The 25,225-nt window shown below is 39.0% G+C and overlaps 1 protein-coding gene across 3 annotated transcripts in view; it reads left to right on the top strand.

Annotated features, from left to right (window-relative positions):
- TET1 (tet methylcytosine dioxygenase 1) overlaps positions 1–25,225 on the top strand; it is a 77,282-nt gene that overhangs the window by 32,200 nt on the left and 19,857 nt on the right. For 2 of the 3 annotated variants that reach the window (XM_075154207.1, XM_075154206.1), the window contains 6 exons: positions 930–1,020; positions 1,632–1,725; positions 14,720–14,928; positions 15,895–16,045; positions 19,589–19,678; positions 20,137–20,274. In XM_075154207.1, the coding sequence (XP_075010308.1) occupies positions 930–1,020; positions 1,632–1,725; positions 14,720–14,928; positions 15,895–16,045; positions 19,589–19,678; positions 20,137–20,274 (773 nt within the window). The remainder of the gene's footprint in view (positions 1–929; positions 1,021–1,631; positions 1,726–14,719; positions 14,929–15,894; positions 16,046–19,588; positions 19,679–20,136; positions 20,275–25,225) is intronic. The other variant, XR_012674247.1, reaches the window with a different exon arrangement.

Below are 25,225 nucleotides of genomic sequence, written 5' to 3'. Positions count from 1 at the left end.
GCTCTATGTGAATTTATCTGCAGTATATCAGATTCTGATTTTTGTGGTCTAGAACTGGTTTTTGCCTGAGATGGGCTGGGCAAAAATTTCCCAGTATATTGTCATTGTTGCCTAAATGCTGTTGGGTAAGTGGCAGGGCATAGTTGTGGGCGGGTCTTGTTACTGTCCCTGTTAGCCCTGATGACCAATGTCAGTTTGCCTTGAAGAGTCCGTGCCAAAGGCTACTAGACGCCTCTCATCGCAGAGAGGAGAAGTGAGGTGGAGTTCAGGTGAGAAGGCCACATACGTAATAATTCGCGTTGCAGGATGGGATGTCAGACCGAACTTAGTATTGAGGATTTTGCAAATACAGCTTGATTGATGGTGTTAGACATGCTGTGTTTTCAGACTATCAGAGCGCACAGATGGAAAAACAAGTCAGAGGCTTAACAACAAATTGTACACAGGCAGCTTGTTTCATCTTTGCTTTAATGTTCTGAATCAACAGAGTGCTAGTTAAGAGGCCTGGATTATGTTTTCTGTTCTGTAGTATATGACTATCAGTTACTTTTTTTTTTCCCCTCAGTTCTCCTTTGTCTAAAATGAATTAATAATGTTTTCCTACCAACAAGGATATTAGGAATCTTACTTAGTCAATACATGCCAGCTTCTGTAATGAAAATTTGTAAAGAATGCAAAATATTACTGTAATTAGGATACTTTAAAACATAAAAAAAAATACTAGCAGATTAATAGGGGGAAACAAGTACAAAATAATTTTGATGCCTCAGGAGAAAAATCTGTTATACTTTTTATTCATTACATTTCAGGGACAAATTTTATGTATTGTAATTTAATTTGGAAGATGTTTCTGTAAACCATTTCCAAGCTTACTTGTAATGGTGCAAATAAATTTCTTATGTGCCAACTTGCTTTTCTCAACCTTACAGAGCAAATTATAGAGAAGGATGAAGGCCCATATTACACGCACCTCGGGACAGGACCAAGTGTTGCTGCTGTGAGAGAAATAATGGAGAACAGGTGAGGAAAATTCAGCATTTAATGCTCACAGTATTTTTGACTGTCTAAACAGGAAAGAAGAGCTATGAGAAATCAGGTGCTATGTTTAGCTTTGTTTTTCTAAACTTTTTGCAGTACTCATTTGTAAAGTGTTTTCCTGTTCAGATGTGCATGAGGTGAGCAGTAGCATTTCAGTTCCAAACTCGTGTCTTTTCTGAGCTCTTTGCAACTTCAGGGTTGAATTTCAAGTGCAGTGTGCTCTTAGGTGCCATTGAAGTCAATAGGAGTGGCAGAGATCAGCAGCTGTCAGGATTAGGTTTTCTAGCATCCTACATATGAAGAAGCTGTGGCAAACTGGACAGAAAGGTCACATTAGCGACTAAGTGCACTAGAATTTACATGCAGATAACATTTTCTTCCCCAAATAATGCTTCCTCAGAAGCTTGTTATCAGAAGAGAGATGTTAAAAATCACTCTTGCAAATAGGATTTTAAATTTAAAAGTATTTTTTAGTTTTCTTCTGTTCTTAGTAAAGTAAAAGTAAATTTGTTACTCTTGTTTTATTGAAAACGTTTCCTGTTTTAAAGTGGTCTACAGCAGTTTGTTTTACTCATGAACTTTTTTTAATGCAGGTATGGAGCAAAAGGAAGCGCTGTAAGAATAGAGGTAGTGGTTTATACAGGAAAGGAAGGAAAAAGCTCTCAGGGGTGTCCAATTGCCAAGTGGGTAAGTTTTTATGTTACAGCAGTAAAATTGTTTTGTGTGGCTTTTAAATATCAAATGATGTGTAGTCCTTGAGCTTAAATGTAATCTGATCTTTAACGAAGGTCTGGTTCTTCATTTAATTGGTCTACAAGTCTGCCTGAATGATGAAGCTAAGGAAAACAATTTTTTTTTTAATCTATTTACGATGTGGTGCTATATGTTACGCTGTGGTTTGAATGAGTGTGAAAGAGAGGTGCTTAATAGAGCTAGCAGAGATGACCAAATCAAGAGTAAGAAGACCCTGACAGTGTCTGAAAGTTGGAGTGTCTAGTGAAATATGTTATTGGGAAGTGTGAAAGAGAGACAAGGAGGAATGGTTGCTTGGGAGAGTTGGAAAACTGTCCAGTAACATTTTTTTTAAAACCTTTCTCAGTTGTATGAACACCTGAAGACAAGAGAGTGTGATGGATGAGGAAGTTCAATCTCATATGCCATAGAGTTCATTACTATTTTTGAGGAATTGAACTCAGGTTTTGGAAATGTAAATGTTGTGGTGATAGTTTTCACCAAAGTCTTGTCTCACATTGCTTCATAGGAACCAGGAAATGAGGTAATAGACACAAGCTCCAGGAGAGAGCTTGGAAAGAATTGATTATCCTTAATCTTTGCTGAAACCACCAACGGAGGCAAAAAGTAGGCTGGAAATCTTGTAAACTGAGTTTTGGAAAATAATAAAAGAACTCGGTTGTTAAAAGAAAAAAATTTTATAGCTGTATTTAGGAATTTCAGACTTGATTGAAAAAACGATGAAGATAACTGTACAGTTGGTAGAGTAGCGTTTGTAACTACATTACAAAAATAAGGTTATTACATATTGTATGTGAATGGTATTGCATGCTAAACATCTACTGCTTATGTTTGGAACAGTCAAAATGTGTTTTTCATACTCACTACATAAACAATTTTTCAGAAAGGAATACCGTATGTGCATGTTGCTTCAGATAATATTTAATAACAAATCAGCATCCAAGAAAAAAAGATGGTAAAACTAATTTCATAAACAACTGACCCAAAAAGAATGGAATGATTTTTCTTAGTGTTTCAACTAAATAAAACATTCAGTTTTAACAGAGGAGAGGAGTTAAAAATCTTACCTTAGAAATAGTTGTGAACAGTTGAAAGGAGGAAGGTGTTTAAAACTAACTCTTAACCTTGATTTTTCTGTTGCCAGTATCAACATACTGTCTTGTGTAAAACAGAAATGACAGATTTTATTGTATATCTGCATGGCTATAGGTGTCCAACATGTGTGTACAATATGACAGTCAGAAAGCACTTGGATGCATACAGAAAAGGCTGTTTTAAGGTATGGGGACCTGCTCTCCAGTTAGTTAGATTTTCACATTTCTATATGTAAAGTGTTTGTGAGAGTAAGCTTTAATGTTCATTTAACTTAAGTTCCAATCTTGTTTTATGCAGCAGTGACTTTTTTTGTGTGCGAGTTCAGACCTAAAGAGAATGAATGCTTTTCCAAGTCTGCTGTCTGTTACTGGGTGACTGTTCAATACAAGAGAGGGAAGGAAATCACTGAAATCTCCTCTGTAGAACTGTTTCATCCTGTGTAAAATCCACATTTTGGGATTGGTGTTCTTAATGTGTTGCATTAACTTCTCATTGGCAATGCTAATTTTAATCCTTATAATAGAGCATATTTGATTTTTGGCTATGTCCAAGGAAACATAATTGTGAAATCTGTTTGAAAGCATATGGAAAAAGTTTGCTGTGCTCTCTGATAATTGCTGTCACAAGGTTCTGCCAGCTGCACAGAGACTTTCACTTACTCATTTTCTTACTCATTCCACTTACACTGTAATGAGTCTTGGGCCAGACTCATTTCTGCTTTGCAGATGGACAAGCTATTGCCCTTAGGGCTCCTGAGAGACTTGCTGGTGAGAGCACCACCATGGAGCTCTGCTGAAGCAAATATGATAAGAAAAAATTGAAAGTATCTGTTGATCATATTGAACTATTTTTCCCAATTGATCTTCCCTATTTCCACTAGATAATTTTGTCCTATTAGTTCATTAGAAACATTTTAAGATTAAAGGAGGCTTTCTAAAATACCTGTGTCCATACATTCTTCTGTTAGTGACTGCATTTCATAATACCGATTCCCTCCTAAATTGTTTTCACTTAAGTGGCTCCAAACATGTGCCTGGTGTGTTAAACATTTAGTGAGATAGAATCCTTTCCTCAAATGGAGCTGATGTTTTCTTCCTTTGATTTCAGGTTACCATAAGCTTGCAGAATCTTTTCTCTTTCAGTCTTCTTTTGAGAAGAAATAAACATCTGTCTCTTCTGTATTTTTTTCATGTATTATATTTTAGGGTGATTCTTTGTTCCTCTGGATGTGGACAAGAATGCCCCTATTAGTTGTACCTAAATATTATTATTTATTATTTTTTATTTATTTATTTATTATATAAATAATAGCTAGGGTTTGAAACCTTACGATAGTTGTATGTGTAAGCATTAGACTGACACCCACATGAGCTAAACTGTGTGCAGTGAAGATGAGCTTGCTGTTGTTTTCACTACATGCGGTGGCAAGGAGACAGCTTGACCTCTGATTTTTTTTGCATCAGAAATTGTATTGTTTCATTTTTATGTCAAAATAGAATTAATAGAGATTTCAAATGTGTGGATATCTGTGTAGGTGATAACTGTGTGATTAGAAAATAATTTCCCATTCTGTGATGTATGCTGGGATAAATGTCGTCTTCTTTTTTTTTCTGTTTGGATTTCTTTTGCTTTTTTGCTTTGTCCAAGTTCATCATGCTACTTCATAATAAGTTAAAGAAAAAAAACCTTTGAAGTACTGAAATTACTAGCCTGTCATTCTTAGTAACCCAATCATATAATAAAAAGTTTCATGTTACTGTTCATGCCCTATAACCAGCCAGTGATAAGTGACTTGACTCGTATCAGTCCCATTGTTTTATCAGTGCTTTAGCTGATAACGGATGTGTTGTGGGTTTTTTTTTCCTGCTGTCAGTATGTCTGATGGTAAATTACAATTACCTCAATTTACGTGAAATGGTTTATGAATTTGTTAGTTGTTCATGAGTAACTCACTGTAGGCATCATCCTGCTGCACTGAAGTCAAAGATACATGTCACTGACCTCAGAGGAGGTCAGCTTCGGGTCCTAATGTGTTCTGGATTAAACCCATTTCCTATGGGTTCTTTCTCCTGGACGTTGACTTGGGTCAACTAAGCTATCATTGCTATCTGTTGTTTTTATTCAGAGTTGCAATGTCATTTTTAAGGCTCCATCTCTGAATAAGACGAGAGATAAGAAGCGATAAAAATGGCCAGGTCAGGGCGGAGGTCCTTCTTGCCGATATCCTGTCTCCAGCGCTGACCGATAGCAGAAAGGTGTAAGAGCAGGGCAGTTGCCTCCCAGAAGACTCGCCTAGTTTCCAGCAATTCATAGCTGTGTGGTTCCCTGAGCTGGAGGCTGTGTCTTTGTGTTCAGTTGCCTTTTGTAAGTGTTGTCATCTTTATTTCTCCTTTTCCTTCCTGTTCTCTTATGCTAGGAGTTAAAATGCTGGCATAATGTTTTCAGCCTTGTGCTCTATTCCTAGTAATTCCTAGCAGTTGTTTTTGCTTTTTCTCTGTTGCAGAGCAGTGATTTGGCGTTTTCATAGGGCTTTCTATCATTATGCCAGATTCTCATTCCTGCATGGTAATGGCCAACTCAGAGTCCATCTCTATCTAAAAATAGAATTGTTTTCACCATGTGCATTAAATATGCACATCTACAGTGAATTTTATCTGCCATTTTACTGCCCGCACAGCAGTATGAACTCCTCCTTCATTTGTTTGCAGATTGTGCTTGTCTTCACTACTCTGAATTGCTTAGTGTCATCAACAAATGTTGTCATCCTTTTATTTACCCTTAACAAACATGCTGAAGAGCACAAGCTTGAACAGAGTTCTGCAGAGCTCCCATTGGAGACATACCAGCCTTTGTTTCTTGTCTTTTCACCAATTATTCATGTGTGGTCTTTTGATTTGTCCCAAGACGCATTAGGGGTTTTTTTAAGAGCCTTTACTAAGGGACCTTACTGAATGGCTTTTAGAAATCTAGAAAGACCTGCAGTATGACTGAGCTGTGACTTCACTTCAGAAAAGTTTACTTGACTTCTCCCCGTGCATCACGCTTTCATGTGCGATCACTGCTTTGCCCCACACAGATAGCAGGCTAATGTGATCACTGAATCAACATTTCTTCTAGCTTCTTTTTGCAAAGTGATATCCTCTTGGTAATCTTCAAGCCCTCTGGTACTAATGTATTATAAATCAAGACAACGCACATCACATTTAATACTTCATTTGTTTCATCCTTGAGTTTCTTTGGTGGGTATCATCTGAACTTGGCAAATTGCTACAGTTTGGTGGGGGGGATGGTTGTTTGGTTTGGGGTTTTTTGTCTCTGTTGTCTGATAACCACTTTTGTAAGGGCTTTAGCTTCAGAAAAAAATCCTTGGCTGTCCCCTGTGAAGGTTTCTGACATCAGAATCTTCCCAAACTTTCGGTTTGTGAACACAGAAGAAGTGGGTTTTGCATCTTGAGCCTTTTTTTTTTTTTTTTTAACCACTTGGATGATCTGTTGACCCTTCAGATTCTGTTAGCCTAATTTGTTTGAAAATGCAGTATTATGGGGCTTTTATGCTTTTTGCAAGTAGTTTCTCAAACTCTTTCACTTCTGTACTGTCTGCCCTTTTGGGGTTTTACATTTATAACTTTACAGATCTTTATTATCTTTTCTCTGGTGTTGGTTGTATATTAGTAGGATATATAAATAATAAAAAAAAAGGGGGGGGATAAAAAAACCAATTACAAATACTTCTAAAATACAGTTAAATTTGAAATTACAAATCTGAAATTACAGTCTTGTACAGACCTGAACCTAGTATTAGCCACTGAAGTTAATCAATTTTTTAAAAGTAATGCTTAGATAACCCACTGTTATAACCAAGATTTTATAGATCATTGAACTGATAGGAATTCGTAGCTAAATGCCAGAAACTACAATTTGTTGAGTGCTGAATGAGCCTTAATATCAATAGATTCTTCTGCAGATGCAGAGAAGATGATTTTTTTCAGTTTGCTAGTTTAGCTTGAGTTGAGAAAGTGATTGAAATTGGGAATTAAAAAAGCAAAAAAACTGAGAAGTTACTCCAGCTTCTAGGCTCTCTGCGTGTAAGTTATTGTTAGTATTAGAAGAGATGTGTAATTTATTAAAGAAAATGAACGGACGAATGAGCAAGCTACTTTGCTCTGCAGTGGATGGTCATTATTAATCAACGGAGCTGTCGGAGGACCACTTTATCAGGAAGTCAGGCACCTGTAGGCAGACTCTCCAGTGCTTATTTATTGTATCCCGCTTGGCAGAGATGGTCAGAAGGTCTGGTGTGGCACTGCATCAGGGGGTGGTGAAGCTGTCGTGCTATTTGGAGCATTATAGAGTGGGGAATTTTTGAAATAAGTTTGAAAAGGGCTTTGAAGTAAGTTCTCCTGGACTGATTGTCCCCTGGCCACAGGTTTAAGTAGAATGTGCAGTTCCATTCTGCTTTAAACAGCTTACTGTACTTCAAGCTTTTATTTCATTTATTAAACCATCTTTATGATTAAATTATGTTCTCCATAGGAAAAGTCTGGAAGGAAATTAATTTTGGCACGTGGAGAGGGTGGTTGGTGGGGGTTTTGTTCACCTTTTTGGACAACGTTGTATTAGAGCATCGCTTTCTTGCCATAATGTTGTAATACATTAAGTTAGTGTATGCAGCAGGTACTGTAGCTGTGCAGGCACTGTTTTCACTGTTTGCTAGGAAGCGTACCTGCTAAATACAGAATTAGAGGAGTTTATTTTGGATGAAAACGTTTGTAACGTTATCCAAAGTAAAGCCGTTTTTTGTTAAGTGCTGCAATGCTTTGACATTCAAAATTACTAGAAACTTTTACGTGGTTTCTGGAGTAAACAAAAGTGTTTTAATATTGTTCATTATGAAGAACTACTCAAATATTTTAATGGAGTAAACATAAAACAACTATGTTAAGGTAAACAAAATTAAGTAAGCATTTAAGTTGCTATTATCACTACTTTAACTAAAACAAATAGGATATCTGAACAAACTGAGAGAATAGACTCTTATTGTCATCCATATCATACAAAGTGCAGTTTACCATTGCCTGCAATATAACAGAAAGGGAAGTTTGAGGGAGTAAGGGGGGTAAGAGGGCACTGGGAATTGAGACTTGAATTTTGTCCTCATTTCTGCAGTATTGTTGCACGATTATAGAAGAATCACTTAACCTATATGTACTACGTGTTTGCTCATTTGTAAACAGTACCATACCGCTTCCAGTAGCAACTTGAAAAAGGTGTTTGCGGATAATTGCAGATATCACTCTTCAGTGATATTCCTGTAAAAATAGCCAAGTAACTTCATAGTATTGTGATTGATGGTAAGTGTTCTGTGCTGACTCTTTTGATGTAGTCTGCTAGTACTTCAGAAGAGAGATTTTAGGGAAGTGGAACTTACTTCCATTTTAATATCTCTTAGACATGCTGAGAATAAAAGGATATAACATTCTCCAGTAAGAAGAGTGTTTAATGTAGTTTAATGTGTGTGTGGGTGAATTAGGAAGAAGGAGGGCAGGCTCACTTCTGTGGCAAACAAGAACATTTCTCCTGCTGTCTGTTACACAGCATCACCTGCTAGAACAGCAGCAGGTTTTAACAGCACCGTGCTCTCACTTTGCGCTGGTGTAGATTATTATGGAATTGTAGCTTCGCAGAGAATCTTGTCCTGTGTGGAGAGGACTCCATACACGGACTCTGCGCAGAGGCAGAATCTGCAGGTTGGAAAACATGGAGCCAAACTGTTCTAAATGCGTCGCCTATTTCAGGAAATTACAGTGAACAGTTAAGCTATGCTCTCACTTTAAAATCAACTACTGATATCCTGCAAAGGAGACATAGCTATTTTACTGAAGAAATTCAGAATGGGCTGGAGGGAGTATTGCAGTGGAACCACATGGAGATAAAATAAACCTAAAAAGGACATTTTTGTTGGTTCCATTATTTTTTTCATCCAGTAATTTACAGCAGTGTATTTAACTCGCAATTAAAATTTTGTACTATTTGCTAGTGGTGTCTGGCTTATATCATGTTAAAGTTAATACAACTATTCTGGTGATCCTAAAGTGGAACGTAATTTCTCATCCATGTGGTAATTCAGCATCTGGTATGCTGAGCTTCTGCAGTCTGACTCTTAGCTACTTACATAAGTCATGTACATGCTAATTTAGATAGACTGGCTTATGTTTAAGGAGATAAGTAATTTTTATTCACAGTGTACTTATTCCTTGTTCTAGAGCTCCTGCCAAGGGTTGAGACAGTTGCTTCAACAATCTAAAAGAAATAATTCAAGTAAGTAGAACTCACGCATTTGGACAGCTGAAGCAGGTTTTATTGATAGCGTGACTTTACTGATGCTGTTCAATACATTCAGAAATGATTTGAAAAAAGTGGGAGACACTGAGGTGACAAACTGCTGGTGATACAAAGTAGTTCAGGATAATGAAGAGGAGGACAGATACCATGAAGAGCAGGAAGGACTTGTGATCCAGAACGAATGGCCACTAAAACGATAGATAAAATTCACTTGATAAGTACAAAGTTACACAAAAAGCAGTGTTGTAGTTTCATATACACAGATGGACACCCTATCTTGAATACTGTCTACAGTTCCAGTCCCCCAATGCAAGAAACTGCAGCAGAACCGGGAAGGACAAGTAGAGGTACAGACTCATCAGCCTGGCGGAGAGGGCAGGGGAGAAAGCAGGGCTCTCTGAAGTCTTTGGTGGCATGGAGAACTGAACAGATAAATCTGTTATTGGCAGTCTCATCCTGTATCAAAAGTAGAGGGCGCTAGCGGGGGGCGAGCTCAGCACGAAGAAAAGGTAAAGCTTTTTCTTTAACGTAGTCTGGAATTAAGCTTTGCCCAGGAATGTAGTGGATGGTAAAATGCTGCATACATTTCAAAGTGAGAGGACAAATGCACAGAAGGAAATCCTTCAAAAGCTGGGAGAGAGCACGTCCCCCAAGCTGCTGGCAGGTGGCTGGAAGGTGCCTGGCAGTTGCTGGGAAGCGTCTCTGCATCCCAGTGCCTTTCTTACTCATCCCTGGGCAACTCCTCTTAGTCGCTGTCAGGACCAGGGTAAGGCTGGACAGTCCACTCCTCTGACCTGGTCCTGCTCTTGTATTCTTCAGTTCTTTAATTCTTAGAATCCCTTTCTGTCTCTTCGCTATCCTTGTATGTGAGGGAGTGAAAAACGAACTTTTCCTCTTGTTTATCCCATAACTTGTTGCTAAATGCTGGAGCAAATTCCGCTGCCTACGGTACCTCTTCAGTAAATACACTCTAGTTTTTGGCTCACACTTTCTGTTAAGAAAATTGTGTAAACTTCTACCTTTGTGACTTGTAGAAACAGAGGTTTAGCTGTGGTATCATGCCATATGATACTGATTGTATTTCTGTCCTAGCTGTCAGGCTGTGGCTCACCTTGAGGGCTTGCTCATATTCTCAGATTCTGCCATTTGAGAATATCTGGGCTGGAATCGCTGTCTTCCTGTAGATGCACACATAAACCAGAACACATGGATAGCCGTAGTAACGCAGAACAGGCGTGGTACAGAAAGCAGTAGGGCTGGGTGCCCGACTACAGTACAGGAGGGAGGTACAAAACTTGGTTTTGAAAATGACCAAATCAGCAACCTACAAGGATGATACTTGTGGTATTGTGTGTCCAAATATGTGTGTGCGTAAGCAAGCTATTTGGAAGGAGGTGTGTCCCATTTCGGTTTTTCATTTTGTCCTAGACATGGTTACGTTAGCAAACAGGTGAGGGAGTGGGTGGCGTGTAACTTCATGCCCAGTTATTGTGAGTGCAGGACAGGGCTGATAGGTATCGGTCAAGCATTGGGGGGGGTTTGTCAGGTCTGTTGCTTTCCAGAAGAGCTGCGTTGCAGCTGAAGCAGATTATTCGTTGTAAACGTGGGAATCTTTCGATGGATACTCAGTCCTGATAATGGTTATTGCTTGCTAAAATGAGTTCAGGGATAACCTGTCCCTACATACCTGCAAAAAGATGACCGTATGACATTTAAGTGTTACATAATACTTTACAAACTTATTACAAGTCTGTTTTGTTGATTATATTATTTTTCTATGTGAGTCACTAAGAAAGTGTGGTTATTTTGTGTGGAAAAGTAATTGCAGGGGAAAACTTTTTACTCTTCCATTTTAAAAAGCTAGCTTTAAAGTTCCACCACTTAACAAATGTTTATTTTCTCATTCCTTTTAAATGCTTTAGGGACCAAAATTAAAGAAACTGAAGTATTAAATTATTTACTTTATCACTGTTGTTAACTACATCACAGAAAGCATGAGTCGTACCAACAACTTTTGGACACAAGATTTGCCGGCTGATTTGTGCATTGTTCATAGTCTGAGGAAACATTCGGGGACTTGCTCTATTTGTTGCATATTTAACTCAATATTTGGCATCTCAGTGTTTCATAGGTAAACAATAAGTACACTGGGAATTATGTTTGCAAACTTTCAATAGCAATTAAATACACATTTTAAATTATTGCCTGAAGAATTGATTAATAAATTGCATTATTATCATATTCTCTGTGGCTGTAACAGTATACTAATTCCGTTTGCCTTACTGAGGCGAACACTGTGTCAAATGCATGCTGAAAAGAAAAGAATAAAGTGAACTAAAGTGTAGGCTGAGATTTTGTATATGCTACTTTCCTGATGACATCATTAAGATGGTGTTGCTGTTGCTTGAATTCAACAAGCGTGATGTTTCCATAAAGTAAATGGGGGGTTGGGGGGGCAGCTAGTTAAAACACTGTATGGTTTGGGTATGTGTAAGGGTGAAAAGATCTTGGAACCATCCCCAGTAATTTCAAGCTGCAGAAACTGGAATAGAAATAAAGAAATAAACTGGAGACAGCTAAAGAGTAATTCAAGAAATGATTGGTCAACTAAAGCCTTACTAGGTCCATTACTTAGAAAAACAGTAAGAAATCTGATATGTAAGCACATCAGGCAAAATCTTGATAAGCAGTACACAGCTTGTAGTCGTATTTTGGATAGCACCAATTACTCAGATAATCACAAGTTTAGTAACAAAAGCAAATGCAGTCAGTTTTACTTTTGCTTAATACATATACGCACTTATAATACAATATACATATAAATTATTGGAGAGTTCAAAAATTCATTTGATGTAGTCAGGCACTGGAAAACAAATGACAAGTTGGAAATTAACGGAGTTACCTCAGTGTTAATGTAACTAAGAAGTCACCAAGTCAAACTGGCACAACTGCAGTGGCAGTTTCCACCACTAGAAGAAATGTTAAGTCGCCAAGAATGACATGATGTTCCTGTTGGCTGGATTTATTCCATAGTTTTCGGTTGCTCTGTTCAAATGTGCTTTTCTGTACATTGAATGTGGTATTGCTGTGGATTTATTATTGTTACAAAAGAGAGGGTCTGTTTATTACTGCTTTGAGAATGTCAGCCACAGCACTGAAGGGGCATCATCAGGTTATACGGGAAAAGCAACACGGCTCCAGCTCTGTCTGCGCTGTCACTGGGCGCGGGCCCGGAGGAGCCGTGATTGTTTCTGTGCAAGTTGTGCTCTTCTAAGACCATAGCAGTCAGGTGAGAAAAGTGCCTGATCTCTGGTAACAAAAGGACAGGAGCGCTCCAGCTGTAGTAGTCAGACCGTGTAAGCTCTTAAAAGCCACAGAAGTTAAATTCAGACAACTAATAAATCCATTAGCTACCTTTGTGGCCTGAAAAATGATGGATTGTAGAATGTTTTTGGGTCCAGTAAGAGTATTGCATTCTCTACTGCATGCATAATGAAGCAAATTCCAGGGAAGTGTGGTGTTAATTTCAAGGAAACTATAAATTTCCTTCTTGTCCATTTGTCATTTTTCTTGGACTTTCCAGTTTAGAACTATATGAGAACTCAAAAAGGGCAACCTGTTGTACTGAGAAACTAAGAGGTACCAGATTTCTTTATTGAAGTTACAAAGTCTAGAAACCAAAAAAAAAAGAGAGTAAAAGTATCACCCTTCATGCCGAGTAACACAATTGAATTCTTCTCCTTCTGACGTGAAGGAACTGTGCTGCCTCAGGAATGTAAAACTCACACTGACATGAATAACCTGTATTGTATATCAGCCATAATAGATTTTCTGTAAACCTCACTCAAATGTAAATGAGTTGCATTATTTTATTTTCTTTATAAAAAATACTGTACTGGTTGGTCAGTCACAACCAAGACTCCTTTTGAGGAATGGTCTCTTGGACACATTTGCTTGTTTTCTCATTAAGTGTAAGGCTGATTGTAAGACTGTATGATTAACTTTAGAAGGGTGATACTTTCTCTCTTGACACAATTAACTTTAAGCTTGCTTCTTCCTGCTAAGCCTGCACAGATTCCCTCTGAAACTGTTTGTCTATTGAAAACCTTTTAATTTGCAGATTAATTGCAAGCGTGCTTTGGTCCCCGCTTTTAATGAGTTCAAATAATTTAGATATTCACAGCTGATCGGGCTAGGTGTCACATACGAATGACGGCTGCATGTCTGGCAACAAAGAAGCTTTGACATCAGTCCAATAGGGAATCTGAGTGAAAACTCAGATATTTGGAGGTATTCAAAGAGTGAGTGAAACTGTGTTGCCTTCCTGCTTTTATAGTCTGTGACTAGTAACACGTCTCTGGGAGTTCTGGTGGAGAGGGGGTGTCGGGTGGAACGCCAGGTCTCCGACTGCTTGCCCTGAGCAAGCGTATTGCTGCGGAGCTGGCAGAGAATATCCGCAAGGTAAGGGCTCGCCGTCAGCACGCAGCGAGGAAGAGAGACTTGCTCGTCCCCATCCTACGTACGACAGAGCCGAGGAAGAGGATTTAGCCTCTAGGGCCTGAGGGAGGTCCAGGCCTAATATGTTTGAAGCTTAACGCTGAGGTCTGGACACCTTTGTTGGAGGCCTCGTACAGGCTGTGCTGGCCAAAACACGTGTGAAGAATAGATTTATGTTCTGGTATTACCTAGCTTTAATGCATTTTTTTTGTCTTCTTACAATGCAACTCCGTTTCAGATTGTGATAAAAACCTAAATATGTGAGAGTAGGACTGTCTAGCTTTTTTCTTTTTTTTTTAGTTCAGTGGTATATTGTACTGTTCCATATTGTGTTCGTCTTTGTGCTTTATGGATAAGGTTGACAAAGATTGCTTTGTATATCATACAGCTTAGTAAAAACTTCAGCGTTCTGCTAAGAACTTTAACGTAGGTTGTCTAGGGATACGTTCTGAAAAATCTCATTGCTTCCTGCGCTAAGAACACAGTTTATTTTCATCGCTTTCTTCTAATCTTACTTTGCGAGGTGGGAACCGTTTTATGTACTGACACGTAACTGTGGTAACCATCTAACCCAGGTATACGTGTGCTTTTGTGATGTGCTTTTGTGTACCTGCATTCCGGGTTTTGGCAATACGTTTTCAGTATTATTTTCAAGGTAACTGTTAGGTTTGCAGTGGATCTGTTGTCTCAGGGTTACGATTTCCTACTAGTGGTTATTTTCCTCTTAATCCATCTTTAATGTTTGTGTAGAACACCTAAAATATTCCTCCTGCTGTAAAAATGTACTGCTATTTCTTCTACAGGTAAAAAGGCAACACAAAATCACGTTCTACACCAGAGATCAGTGTGTGATGCTGTTCCAGTCCCGCTTGCTGATGGACACTCCCTGGGCAGCAGTATTTCTCACTCTTCCAGGCCTTATGTGTCCCAGAGAAGAGTTACGCGTTACGTGTTTCCTACGCTTATCTAAGAATAAACAACATTATTCTTCCAGGTGATACGCAGAAGTAGCGATGAGGAAAAGTTGCTGTGCTTGGTACGTCAGCGTGCAGGACACCACTGCCAAACTGCCGTCATAGTGATTCTCATACTGGCCTGGGAAGGGATCCCTCATCTCCTGGCTGATACGCTGTACAAAGAACTGACGCAGAGTCTTAGAAAATACGGCTGTCCCACCAGCCGTAGATGTGCGTTAAATGAAGAGTAAGTTACTTTAGTAGTAAATGATTGTTGTGTTGCCTTTTGAATGTTCTGCAATAAATAACTTGAGAATTCAATGGTTCGACCAATAAATATACCAAAGCTCATTTAAAACTACAAACCACTAGGTGTCATTTCAGTATAAAACTTAGTTCCTGGCTTTTCCTAGAGACCAGGCTCTAAGTGATAGTTGTAGATGGTACACCCAGGGAGGGGGTGGTTCCTGGCTTTGCACACCCACCCAAGGACAGTCAGCGTGCCCTTTGCAGACATGGCCATGCTAAAGAGCTGCTAAGAAGGTGATATGTGACTTTAAATAAGCGAGAGATTGAACACTCAAAATTAGGATCTCCCTCTTTATGCCTCTGAGAGGAATTTAGTTTAATTGACTAGATGATATATTGAACTGAGGCTCTGGAGCAGTGCTGCCTTTGTGCTGATTTTTGTGCAGCCACATCTAACAGACTCTCAAAGCTGTACAGTGACCTGAATCTAATGCTTGTGTTCTTAAAGGGTTGGGCTGAGTAGAGCTGTTCCACTTTGAAAGTTAGATCAGTTTGGAGCTCATGGTATTGCCGCACTTAACAAAATAATGATTGGATTTAGAGGTAACCTTTAGTAGCAGTGGTATTTTCTCGGATAAAAATTTTATCCAACTGGAGAAGTCAAAATAAAAGTAGAATGGGTATATTTATGTAGCTGTAACTGAGTGTTACACTGTTAGTGTTTCCCAAAAGTGGGACTTTGGGGAGTTGAGACTGTCTTTATCGGGGGAAAAAGTCAGTCCACATGAATATTTCCTTAACAGAAAAGATCTGGTTAAATCATATATTTTATGAATTCCTGTGTTGTTATGCTGTGTATTATAAAAGAAATAGCAAATAGCACTGACCTAAAAAAAAAAAGAGGGTGGGGGGGGGGGAAGCTGCATTGTCAGCTGACTTGATGTGTCTTTATTTCCTTTCATAGTCGTACTTGTGCATGTCAAGGACTTGATCCAGAAACTTGTGGAGCGTCATTCTCATTTGGCTGTTCATGGAGTATGTATTTCAATGGCTGTAAGTTTGCCAGAAGCAAAAACCCCAGGAAATTCAGGCTTCTCACTGATGACCCTAAACAAGTAAGATTTTATTTATTTTATTGTTTTGTTTTTCTCCGAATACTTATTCAGATGATTTTCAGAACTAGAAATGAAATCTATGGATATCCACCCCTTCTCTCTCACACATGTATGCATAGCTTATCACACAGGCACCCGACTAAATGTTTTGAAACTGTAGTATTTATAATTTTTCCACTGTATGAAAACTCAGTGTCGTTTACTATGTCTTTAAATACCCTAAAATTATCCTTAAATGCTTCTCTGTATGCATATTTAGCTCCACTGTGTAACTCTGTATGAAATGTTAATTCTTTGTAAGTATAAAATACAGCTAAAGGTTTTTCTAAGCACCAAGGCTGCACCTCAGAGATTCCGTCCTTTTGCCTTGTCACGGAAAATTTTGTACCTTGGGTTGCACTGCTTTCACACTGCTGTCTGACCACTGACAACCTGGTCTTCTGTCTGCCACCTAGAATAAACTGTTTTTTCTGTGGACAGCATGTTTGTCAAACACTCTTGAAGGAATGAATACACTAAAATATGATGCAGTGAAATGATACTGTTTATGAGTGTTAGTGTTGCTGTTTATGAGTGTTAGTGATGACACAAAGCTGAGATAACGCAGAAAATACGGTGATGGATTATGTGAAGTAATGAACCTCTAAAAAAAACCAATCAAATTCCGTTTTTACATTGGAAATATTTCCATGAAGAAGGAATAAAGGTGGTGTAAACTGATAGCTGCTGCCTGATGAGCATGCATTCCTCGGGGATAACTCGGAAGTGCCTTTTGTTCTGACTGTAGATGTCTCTTCCCTGTGGAACTCCTAGATAAAAGTATCACGTCTTTACTAGCACCTCTGGCGTGCTTTAAGAGACATATGCTGTAGGGCAGTCCGTTACCTAGTTCTCCGTCTGGGTTACCCTGCCGGTAATCTTTCTCGGCTCCTGAACTCCACTGCTGCCAGTACAGAAAAGATCTAGCTGGCTGAAGTCAGGAAATAGCAGGGGTATTCGTGCATTTTTTAATGTGTGGTGTACACATGCGTATGTACACGCAATGTGAAACAGTAACTGTTTCTTGGAAGAGAGAGATGTCAGTTGATTGACTGGAGCTAGATACTCCTCCCAAATCCTAACTTTTTCTGAAAGAGTTGATGAAGCATCTTTTATGCCTATGTGCATGAATGCAAAACCCTCAAATCCCCTTTGAGTTGCGCTGCCCGCTCGCATTGTGGGTATTCACAAACTTCGTTAGCGCTTAAAGTGGGGAACTTCTGCCTCAGCAGAATAGAGCACACATGGCCCTTCTGCCCTTCTTCTCACTGAATACATGACTAAGGCAGTACAAGCTGAAAATAGCCCTGCTTGTCTCAAGAGGGAATTTGTTTTATAAATTTTCAGTTTATAGAAACACGTATTTATTGGGCATTCTTTCATTTTAGGACTCCTGTTCCTTCTCCTTTGTCCTTTTCTGTTCTCTGTGATCCTGTGTTTTTAGGTTCTCCCCCTGTGTAATGCTGTGCATGGAACGTTCTATGCACGTGTTTTCTCTGTAGGTTTCTGATGTTTTTAATAACATTAGCTGGGGAATCAACAAAGGCAGCAACCTTCATACGTCCTGTCTAATAAAATACCAGACTGTGCCAGATCTCTTATGAGAGAGCTCAAATAGATCTTCGATCAGAATACGCGCTGTGCGACTGCAAGCTCTGTTGGTGGCATCACATCCTCTGAGTCTGTGAAGTGGCCACCCTGAGCTCCATTCAGACCCTTAGTCAAGCACAACGGCGTTCACAGCAGCGTCTAGAAATGATGCCCCGCTCCTGAGAGCTGTCTGGCATTGCCTGTTCACTTGGCAGGTAACCTGTACATTTTTGGAGGAGAACGCCTTCTACCACAGTGTAAAAGCAGTTGCCTAGAAGAGGAGATGACTTAACCAGGACATTTCTGAAAGTGCATTCCCTTATTTCTCCTCTTCCGTGGAAGTTGTTTTAAAGCCTCCTTGGATTCTGCAGCTGAGGGGGGATGAGGGTTGCACAGCACGCCGGTGCTCCATAACCGTGTGTGCCTGCGAGGGAAGCACGTGCACCCTTAGCCTACCGCTGTGCAAAGAGCCTCCAGCTGCGGGCGACAGCGGTGCTCGGGCACTTGCAGTGTGCGTGCAGGTTGTCAGTGCATCTCAAGTGACATTACTGGTAAATAATTTTTCTCTGCATTTGGTTTTTTCATTAATTTTTCTAGCAGATACTTCTTTTAGCTAAATACTGGATATTGATGATTTTGCAGATGACATAAAGCTAGGAGGTATAGCAAATTAAGAAGAAGATAGTTCGAAGTCCAGAAAGATTTGGATCATTTGAGGCACTGGATGGAGTGAGATGAGGTTAAGGGTGTAATATACCTAGGTAAGAATAGTACGTAGGATAGATAATTAAGGATGCATTACCTTCAATGCAGTTCAGAAAAACTTGCGGTAGCAATCAACAGTTGATAAACTGGCTGTAGTATGAGTTAAGAATACAGTATAATTTTGTAATGTAACATCACATTGAAAAATGTGAATGTATCCTTATATGTTTATATACATTGGTGTTTACAATATATGGTGATAAGTGGTTTGTGGCTTTTTTTTTTTTTCAACAAAATAAAATAAGCTGTTATTTTTTGCCACTCTACAGTATGCAAAACTGAAGCTGCGGTTGTCTCTCAAAGCCTGGCCCTTGGAGGAAAACAAAGTAGGGAGTATGTCACCACCCTTTTCTTCCCCAGTTGGTTGGTGATTTTTCCTGGAAAAGCAAAAATTTAGGAAAAGAATTTAGGGATTGTTTCTATAAGTAAGAGCTTAAATGTTACACTGCCATAGAAGCCCACCTAGCTAGTTCCATGTTTATATGGCATACCCCAAGGAAAGGAGTATTACTTCCTAATCTAGTAGATATCTCCATAAAGTCCTGAGTTTTGCACCTTTAAAGAACAGAATATTTATCAAATGTTCCTCATAAGAGTTCTGTTGCAACGTTAGAAATATACCTCTTCCCCTAAGAGCTGAAATTAATGTTAAGTGCTAGTGGGAGTTACTCATACGATTAAAAGAAAAAGAAGGTGGAAACCTAGGATTCTTTTAGCAGGGCTGTATCGACATAAATTAAGGCCCCATAAGCAAGACACTAAAAGACGACCTGGGGTTCCATCTCCACTCAGCATGTGGTGTAATTATTCTCTCCTAGGTGTTACTTCTCTATTTTGTGTGGAACGTACCTCATTCCTTGACTGTCTATGTATCAGAAGGGGGAAATGATGCAGAAATTCGTTCCTCGTGTGTTGGGTTTCTTTGCCCTAGCAGATATCCTCCAGTGTTATTTGGTTGACTTATATTTAACTATTGTGGTATTTTAGTCATGCAAAAGCAGGCTTATTTATGGTTGATGACAAAGGGGAGCAGAACAGAAGTCAGATTAATAAAATATAAGATAGAGGCTGACTTGTCAGGCATCTCTAAACTGGATTAGATTCTTTTAAAGGAAATTACAGTGCTCTAAATCTTGCCTTTCTCTGCAGGAGGAACTTCTTGAAAATAATCTGCAAACTTTAGCTACTGATGTGGCTCCGGTTTATAAAAAGCTTGCTCCTGAGGCTTTCCAGAACCAGGTAGGTCTGTGACATTCGGCTAGTGTAGCTGTAGCCTTGAACAGGCGGCGTCGCTTGAAGACAAGATGAAATCCCAAAGTATGTTCAGGGGTAGGAGCTGCAGAGCTCACAGATGTGGTGAATCCCCTTGCTAACTTACACGGTTGCTTTATTTGGTTAGTTTTAAAATACTGCACCTTTCGTATTTCAGCTGATGGTTAAGTTATGCCCTGAGCTGTGCATATGTAAAAGGCTTACAGATAATACTGTAAATAAAATGGTTTTATTATTTTGACTCTGGCTGAGCTGATGTTCTCGTTGGCATCCAGTCCTAAGTGTTGCATGTTTCGTAGGAAAACACATGCTTTCCGATCATTCTTACTGGCTGCGTTTATTCTGTCACAAGTGCAGTTGTGCCTCATGGGGTTCCCAGTCGCTCACTTTCAGTCCCAAGTACCTGTAGTTTATTTTACTTTTAGGTGGAGAATGAACACATGGGCCCAGACTGTCGGCTTGGATCCAAGGACGGTAGGCCTTTCTCTGGTGTAACAGCTTGCATAGATTTCTGTGCCCATGCCCATAAGGACACACATAACATGCACAATGGAAGCACTGTGGTATGTACATAGGATTTTCTCATTTGTACTCCTTACTGTTGTGATTACTGTGTGTTTTAAAATGCTGCCTGATTTAGCGGGTACATTTGCATGAAGTTTTTGAAGATATTATGACATTAACTGCATGTTCCTATTTATAAATTCCCATGTTATTTGCATCTATTCATTACTGGTCTACAGAGGACATAAGTGCATCGTATTACAGAACAGATCAAGAAAGGTATGGGAGTGATCCTTCCTACAGAATACCTTAATTCTTTTAAGATGTCCAAGCCCCTTGGAGAGGACTGGCCATAGGACAGATAAGCTATTCACAGTAGAGGTTTGACGTTCAAAGGTAAATAATGGTCTAACCGAGGAGTTGTATGGACTTCTGCAGAGGAAGAGCTAAAACAAACTCATCATTAATTTACTTCCCCCAGGCTCAGTTCTCATCAATTCACTTTTTCTTGCACTGTGCACTTACCAGGCTTCACGTTCACATAGTTACTCGTCAGAAAGTAGAGAGTATGATAGCACGGGGTGGGAGGCGGAGTCAGGTGATTATGATGATCTTTAAGTCTCAGTATGAAAGGAAAACCCACAGATGTGATTTTTTAGATGTGGTCATTGTATCAAATACCTTGCTGGATTGCTAGTGAGAAAATCAGTTGGGAATTACTCAGTTAAGTGATCGTTTAGCAATTGAGACCATAGTTGTGAAGAAATGAGAAAAGATAAAATAAAACTGACAATATGGGTTTTTTTAGTAGTTAGAGCATTGTAATGCTCTAAATAGCTAGGATGACTTCTTGTACATCAGTGGAGGTAATATTCATGGTAACACTCATCTTTATCGAAGGACGCATATCTGGAAAAAAGAAATCCATCCAAAAATCTCTGCTTAGAAACAGTCTTTTTTTAAATTTGGAAATGAAAATTGAATTATTATGTTGCTGTGATTGAATAAAACGTTGCATTTACACATATACTTTACATTTAGCATTTGTATGTAACAGCAATCAAATGACTGGAACAATTGCTTAATATTAATTGTGTGCTTGTATGTTGGGCAAATGTCCGTTGCTTTAAAGTATGGAAGCAGGTCTCAGAATTCACCAGGAATGCCAGTCCTGAATAGATCAATATTTTTTCCAGCATTGGATGCCACTTATATGCAGATACTTTATAAGAAAATGCTGGAAGCGTACTTTGCAAAATATTAGTAAGAGGCTATGAGCAAGCTCATGTTTAAGTACAGTCACTTCAAAGCTTCTGAAGCGTCGGGATTCAAACCTCGGAAAGATCCCAAATCTGAAAACAAACTCCCTTTTCGTGACAAACTGCATGGTATACTTTTTAATGAAATTTCATTTAGGCATTCCGAAAATAGTAGTATTTTGTTAAGTGCTGCATTGCCTCTTAACTTAAAGACAAAATGAAATGGAAACTTGAGTCTGCTACTCATTCTGCCATATTGCATCCCAGGAAAGTCGTAACTTATGGCCAGAAGTGGCTGGAGGGACAATTAGCCCCCTTTTATGAGGAATTTATTGGGGAACAGTTCTATGAACTTGTATTTATCTGTAATCATCTGATGTTATTTCAGCTTCAGATTACGCTTGCTAGTGTTGATATTTTCTTTCTATGGATTGTACGTGGTACGTTTGCAAGTAATTCCAAATCTAAGCAGCATGGAAAATTATGACCTGTGTAAGGTACCTCGTTATGTAGGCCAGAACTTAAAACTGTCTTTCTGTCAAGTTCTGCCAAATTTTGTAAGTCTTGCAGAACGTTATCAAATCATTGTAACTGCTGAAAACTATACCCTGGAATCTGATTTTCATCAGATAGCTCCCTCATACAAATAACTATTGCATACCTGATATTCTCTTTATTTAGATTTGATATGTCTTTATTTTAATATACTTGCAACAAAGGGCTATATATAAATAGGAAATAGTTGCAAGTATTAACACTTAATTTATATACTTGAATTGGGGCATTTGGAAGGTGAATTAGAGTTCAGAATTACCTAATGATCTATATACGGCCTTCACAGTGAGACGATGTGGGTGTGATTCATAGGACACGCAGAGTTAGCTGTCTATTAGTCTGTCTAGGTGTGTAGGTACAGTGGTACGTGTTGGAAGCCTCAAGCAAAGAATCTTCTTGTTTTGCAAAGGACGTGCTGGGCTTCCTTCAATCTAGATCAGTTTGATGATGGTCAAAATTAGTGTTGTTAATTTTGTTAAGCTTACAACCAAATCTGGTAATAAAATAAGAAAACTAGTGGTAAGAACACAAAAATAAATTACTGCGTGTGATTCCAGCATCTGTCTGGTCACCACCTGCATTCCCATCTAGTTCCAGAAGCTGCTTTGGCTACCTACTCTAGTTTAAAATACACTATGGTTTCTTACAGGTCACTGGTCATAATGATGGAGGAGTCATTTACATCTTAACTATGACATATTTTGTCTGTAAAATGTACTATGTGCAAGTAATACATCTAACTGAGGTGACAGCTTTCATATAGATGATTGTTTTCTGATAATGTGGTAATAAACAGAATGAGAATGATTTGCACTGCCTTACGAACCCCAAACATCCATAACTTTATTTACTATATTTCTCTTGTATTTTGTTTATTTGATTTTTTTAAAATGGTAGTCACACCTTACAGTTTAAAGTCTGTATAAAGTGTACTTGTCATCTTGCACCTCGTTAGTGTTGGTAAGATTTCTTCCCTTCCTTCTTATTCTGACACGAAATCTTCATTTGTAAAACCTAAAGTTCCTCTAGGCTAAAAAGGTTAAAAGAAATACTTTATCGGATGGTATTTGCGAATGCTGCCAGCTCTATCACCACTACTTAGGACATAAGTCACACCTTCTCATTTTCTCCCTTCAGTTGTCGGTGAATCACTCTTACCACAGATATGAAAGGAATGCTGCACAGTGCACTGAAAGTAAAGGAAAAGCAGAATCTATTTAAATTATTTAAACCAGACACAGACATGAGATCAGCGAAGCACTTAAATGAGGGTAATGATGAGCATGGAGTTTACTGTATACTTAAAAGAGTATATTATCTAATGAGCTGCCAATAACAATTTCCTTGCTCTCTCTGCCAGAATTTCAGAAAAGAATTCTTGTGTTTTTCTCGGTATATGTGTTTGGATGATCAGCTGCATTATTTGTATGTGACCCTGAAAACAAATGAGGCTGTCGTTTTTGTTAGCAGTGGGGGAAAAAAGTCTTGGAAATGTCTTCTGTAGATGCAAGATGGCGTAGTACACCTTAACTCACAAAAATTGAGGATTACTATGGGTGATGTGATTTGCTGAACATCTTTCCTGGCTAGCAAAATCACGCCCTGAATTTAGCAGAGCTGCTTTTTGGTAGAAGAGCTAAAACCAAAAATGAATATTCCCTGTTTGCTCTGTAGTAGAATGAAAACACTTGGCAATTCTACAGAGGTGTAAACTAACATGTTTATCTGAAAGAAGCAGAAGTAATTTCTGCCTATGAACTGAGTTTTTTAAGAACCTTTAAGTCAATAACTATAGCATCCATTTTTACTCAGACTCTTTCGTCATCTTTTAACGTTCTCCTAAGGGCCACTGATGTACGTTACAACTGCAGTGTTAGGGTGCAGTGTTCCTTGTGGATACGAAGCTAGACTGTAAATGAGCAACACGCAAATAAAAGCTTTACAGTTACTAATGGAGTCTGTGAAATGTAAGCATTTTTGTTTCTTTATTGGATTAGCTGCAAAGGATCACATTCTTCATACCTGTGTGAATCCATTTAAATCACTGACATACGGGGTTTTACAGTGACTAGAACGAAATGGTTTAATGAAGGCTTCGCGAGTTCTGTAGCATGTATATGGGTTTCCTCATCCTATGGGGCACGTTGCCCTTTTTGCTGGGGTTGAGGAAGGAGGGAGACCAGCTGCAGTTCTGTGTAATCACTGGTGCCACAGAGTCTGTAGCAGGCACTGTGGAAGAAGGGGAGGAAGATAAATCTATGCTCCAAGGGCAGCTACAATATAAAATTTATTACTGGCGGCAGAACTAAGTAGTGTCAATCAGCAATCCATCAACACACTGTTGTTTATTAAAAAAAAAAAATCCTCTGCTTTTCCAATAACTTACTGTATTTCTGTAGTTATAGCTCATCAAGTCATCACATATAGGTCCAGGCCTTTGCAATAAACGAGAGAATGTCTCTGAATGGTTAGACTACACTCTGGACCATGTCCACACCTCGCTTTGTGAGCTACAGAAGTACTAGATGCTTAAATTGGTGGTTCAGATCATAACAAACAGAAAAGATAAACCCCACAGGGCTGTAAAGGAAGGATTTTTGTTACTATTCTTTCTATTGTGAAAATGGAGAAACAGTAGAAGTTCACTCTACTAACCTGCGAGCTCCCAGACAGTGGTTTGTGCGCCATACCCATGCTACAGCATACAGTACAGGAATGCTGTCTGAGGACACTTCCTATGTGTGTATACAGGAGTCAAAAGGAAAACGCGTCTGGGGTTCCCTTCTCTGACTCTCAGACTTACGCACGCTTACTCAGGGTATAGCAGGCCAATAAAACGACACCATTTGTCTCAGCTGTAAAGAAAAGCAGTTGTTCGTATCTGTAATGGAGACCGATGGTGATGCAGCAGCACCTCAGAGTCCCAAATGGCACCCACTGCTTTCCATCTGCCAAGGGAAGATGAGTATAGGAAACTTGGTTCCATCTTCCAAGTTTAGAAAGGCTGTTTGAGTGCTTTGCTGAAACTTGAATTTAAAACATCTGTTCTTACAACATAGTGGGGAAGGCTACATCATTTCTACATGTGAAGCTCAAGAGGACAAAGGCAGATCAAAGAGTCCCAGAATAATGCATTGGGAGCTGTGTGGCTACAGATGTTTCTTTGGAGATTTGTGGAGGGAATTAATACATTGAG

Source organism: Calonectris borealis, chromosome 7 (assembly GCF_964195595.1).
Source record: "Calonectris borealis chromosome 7, bCalBor7.hap1.2, whole genome shotgun sequence".
NCBI lineage: Eukaryota > Metazoa > Chordata > Aves > Procellariiformes > Procellariidae > Calonectris > Calonectris borealis.
The sequence above is the reverse complement of the archived record's forward strand: the minus strand, read 5'-3'. Positions and strand labels throughout refer to the sequence as shown.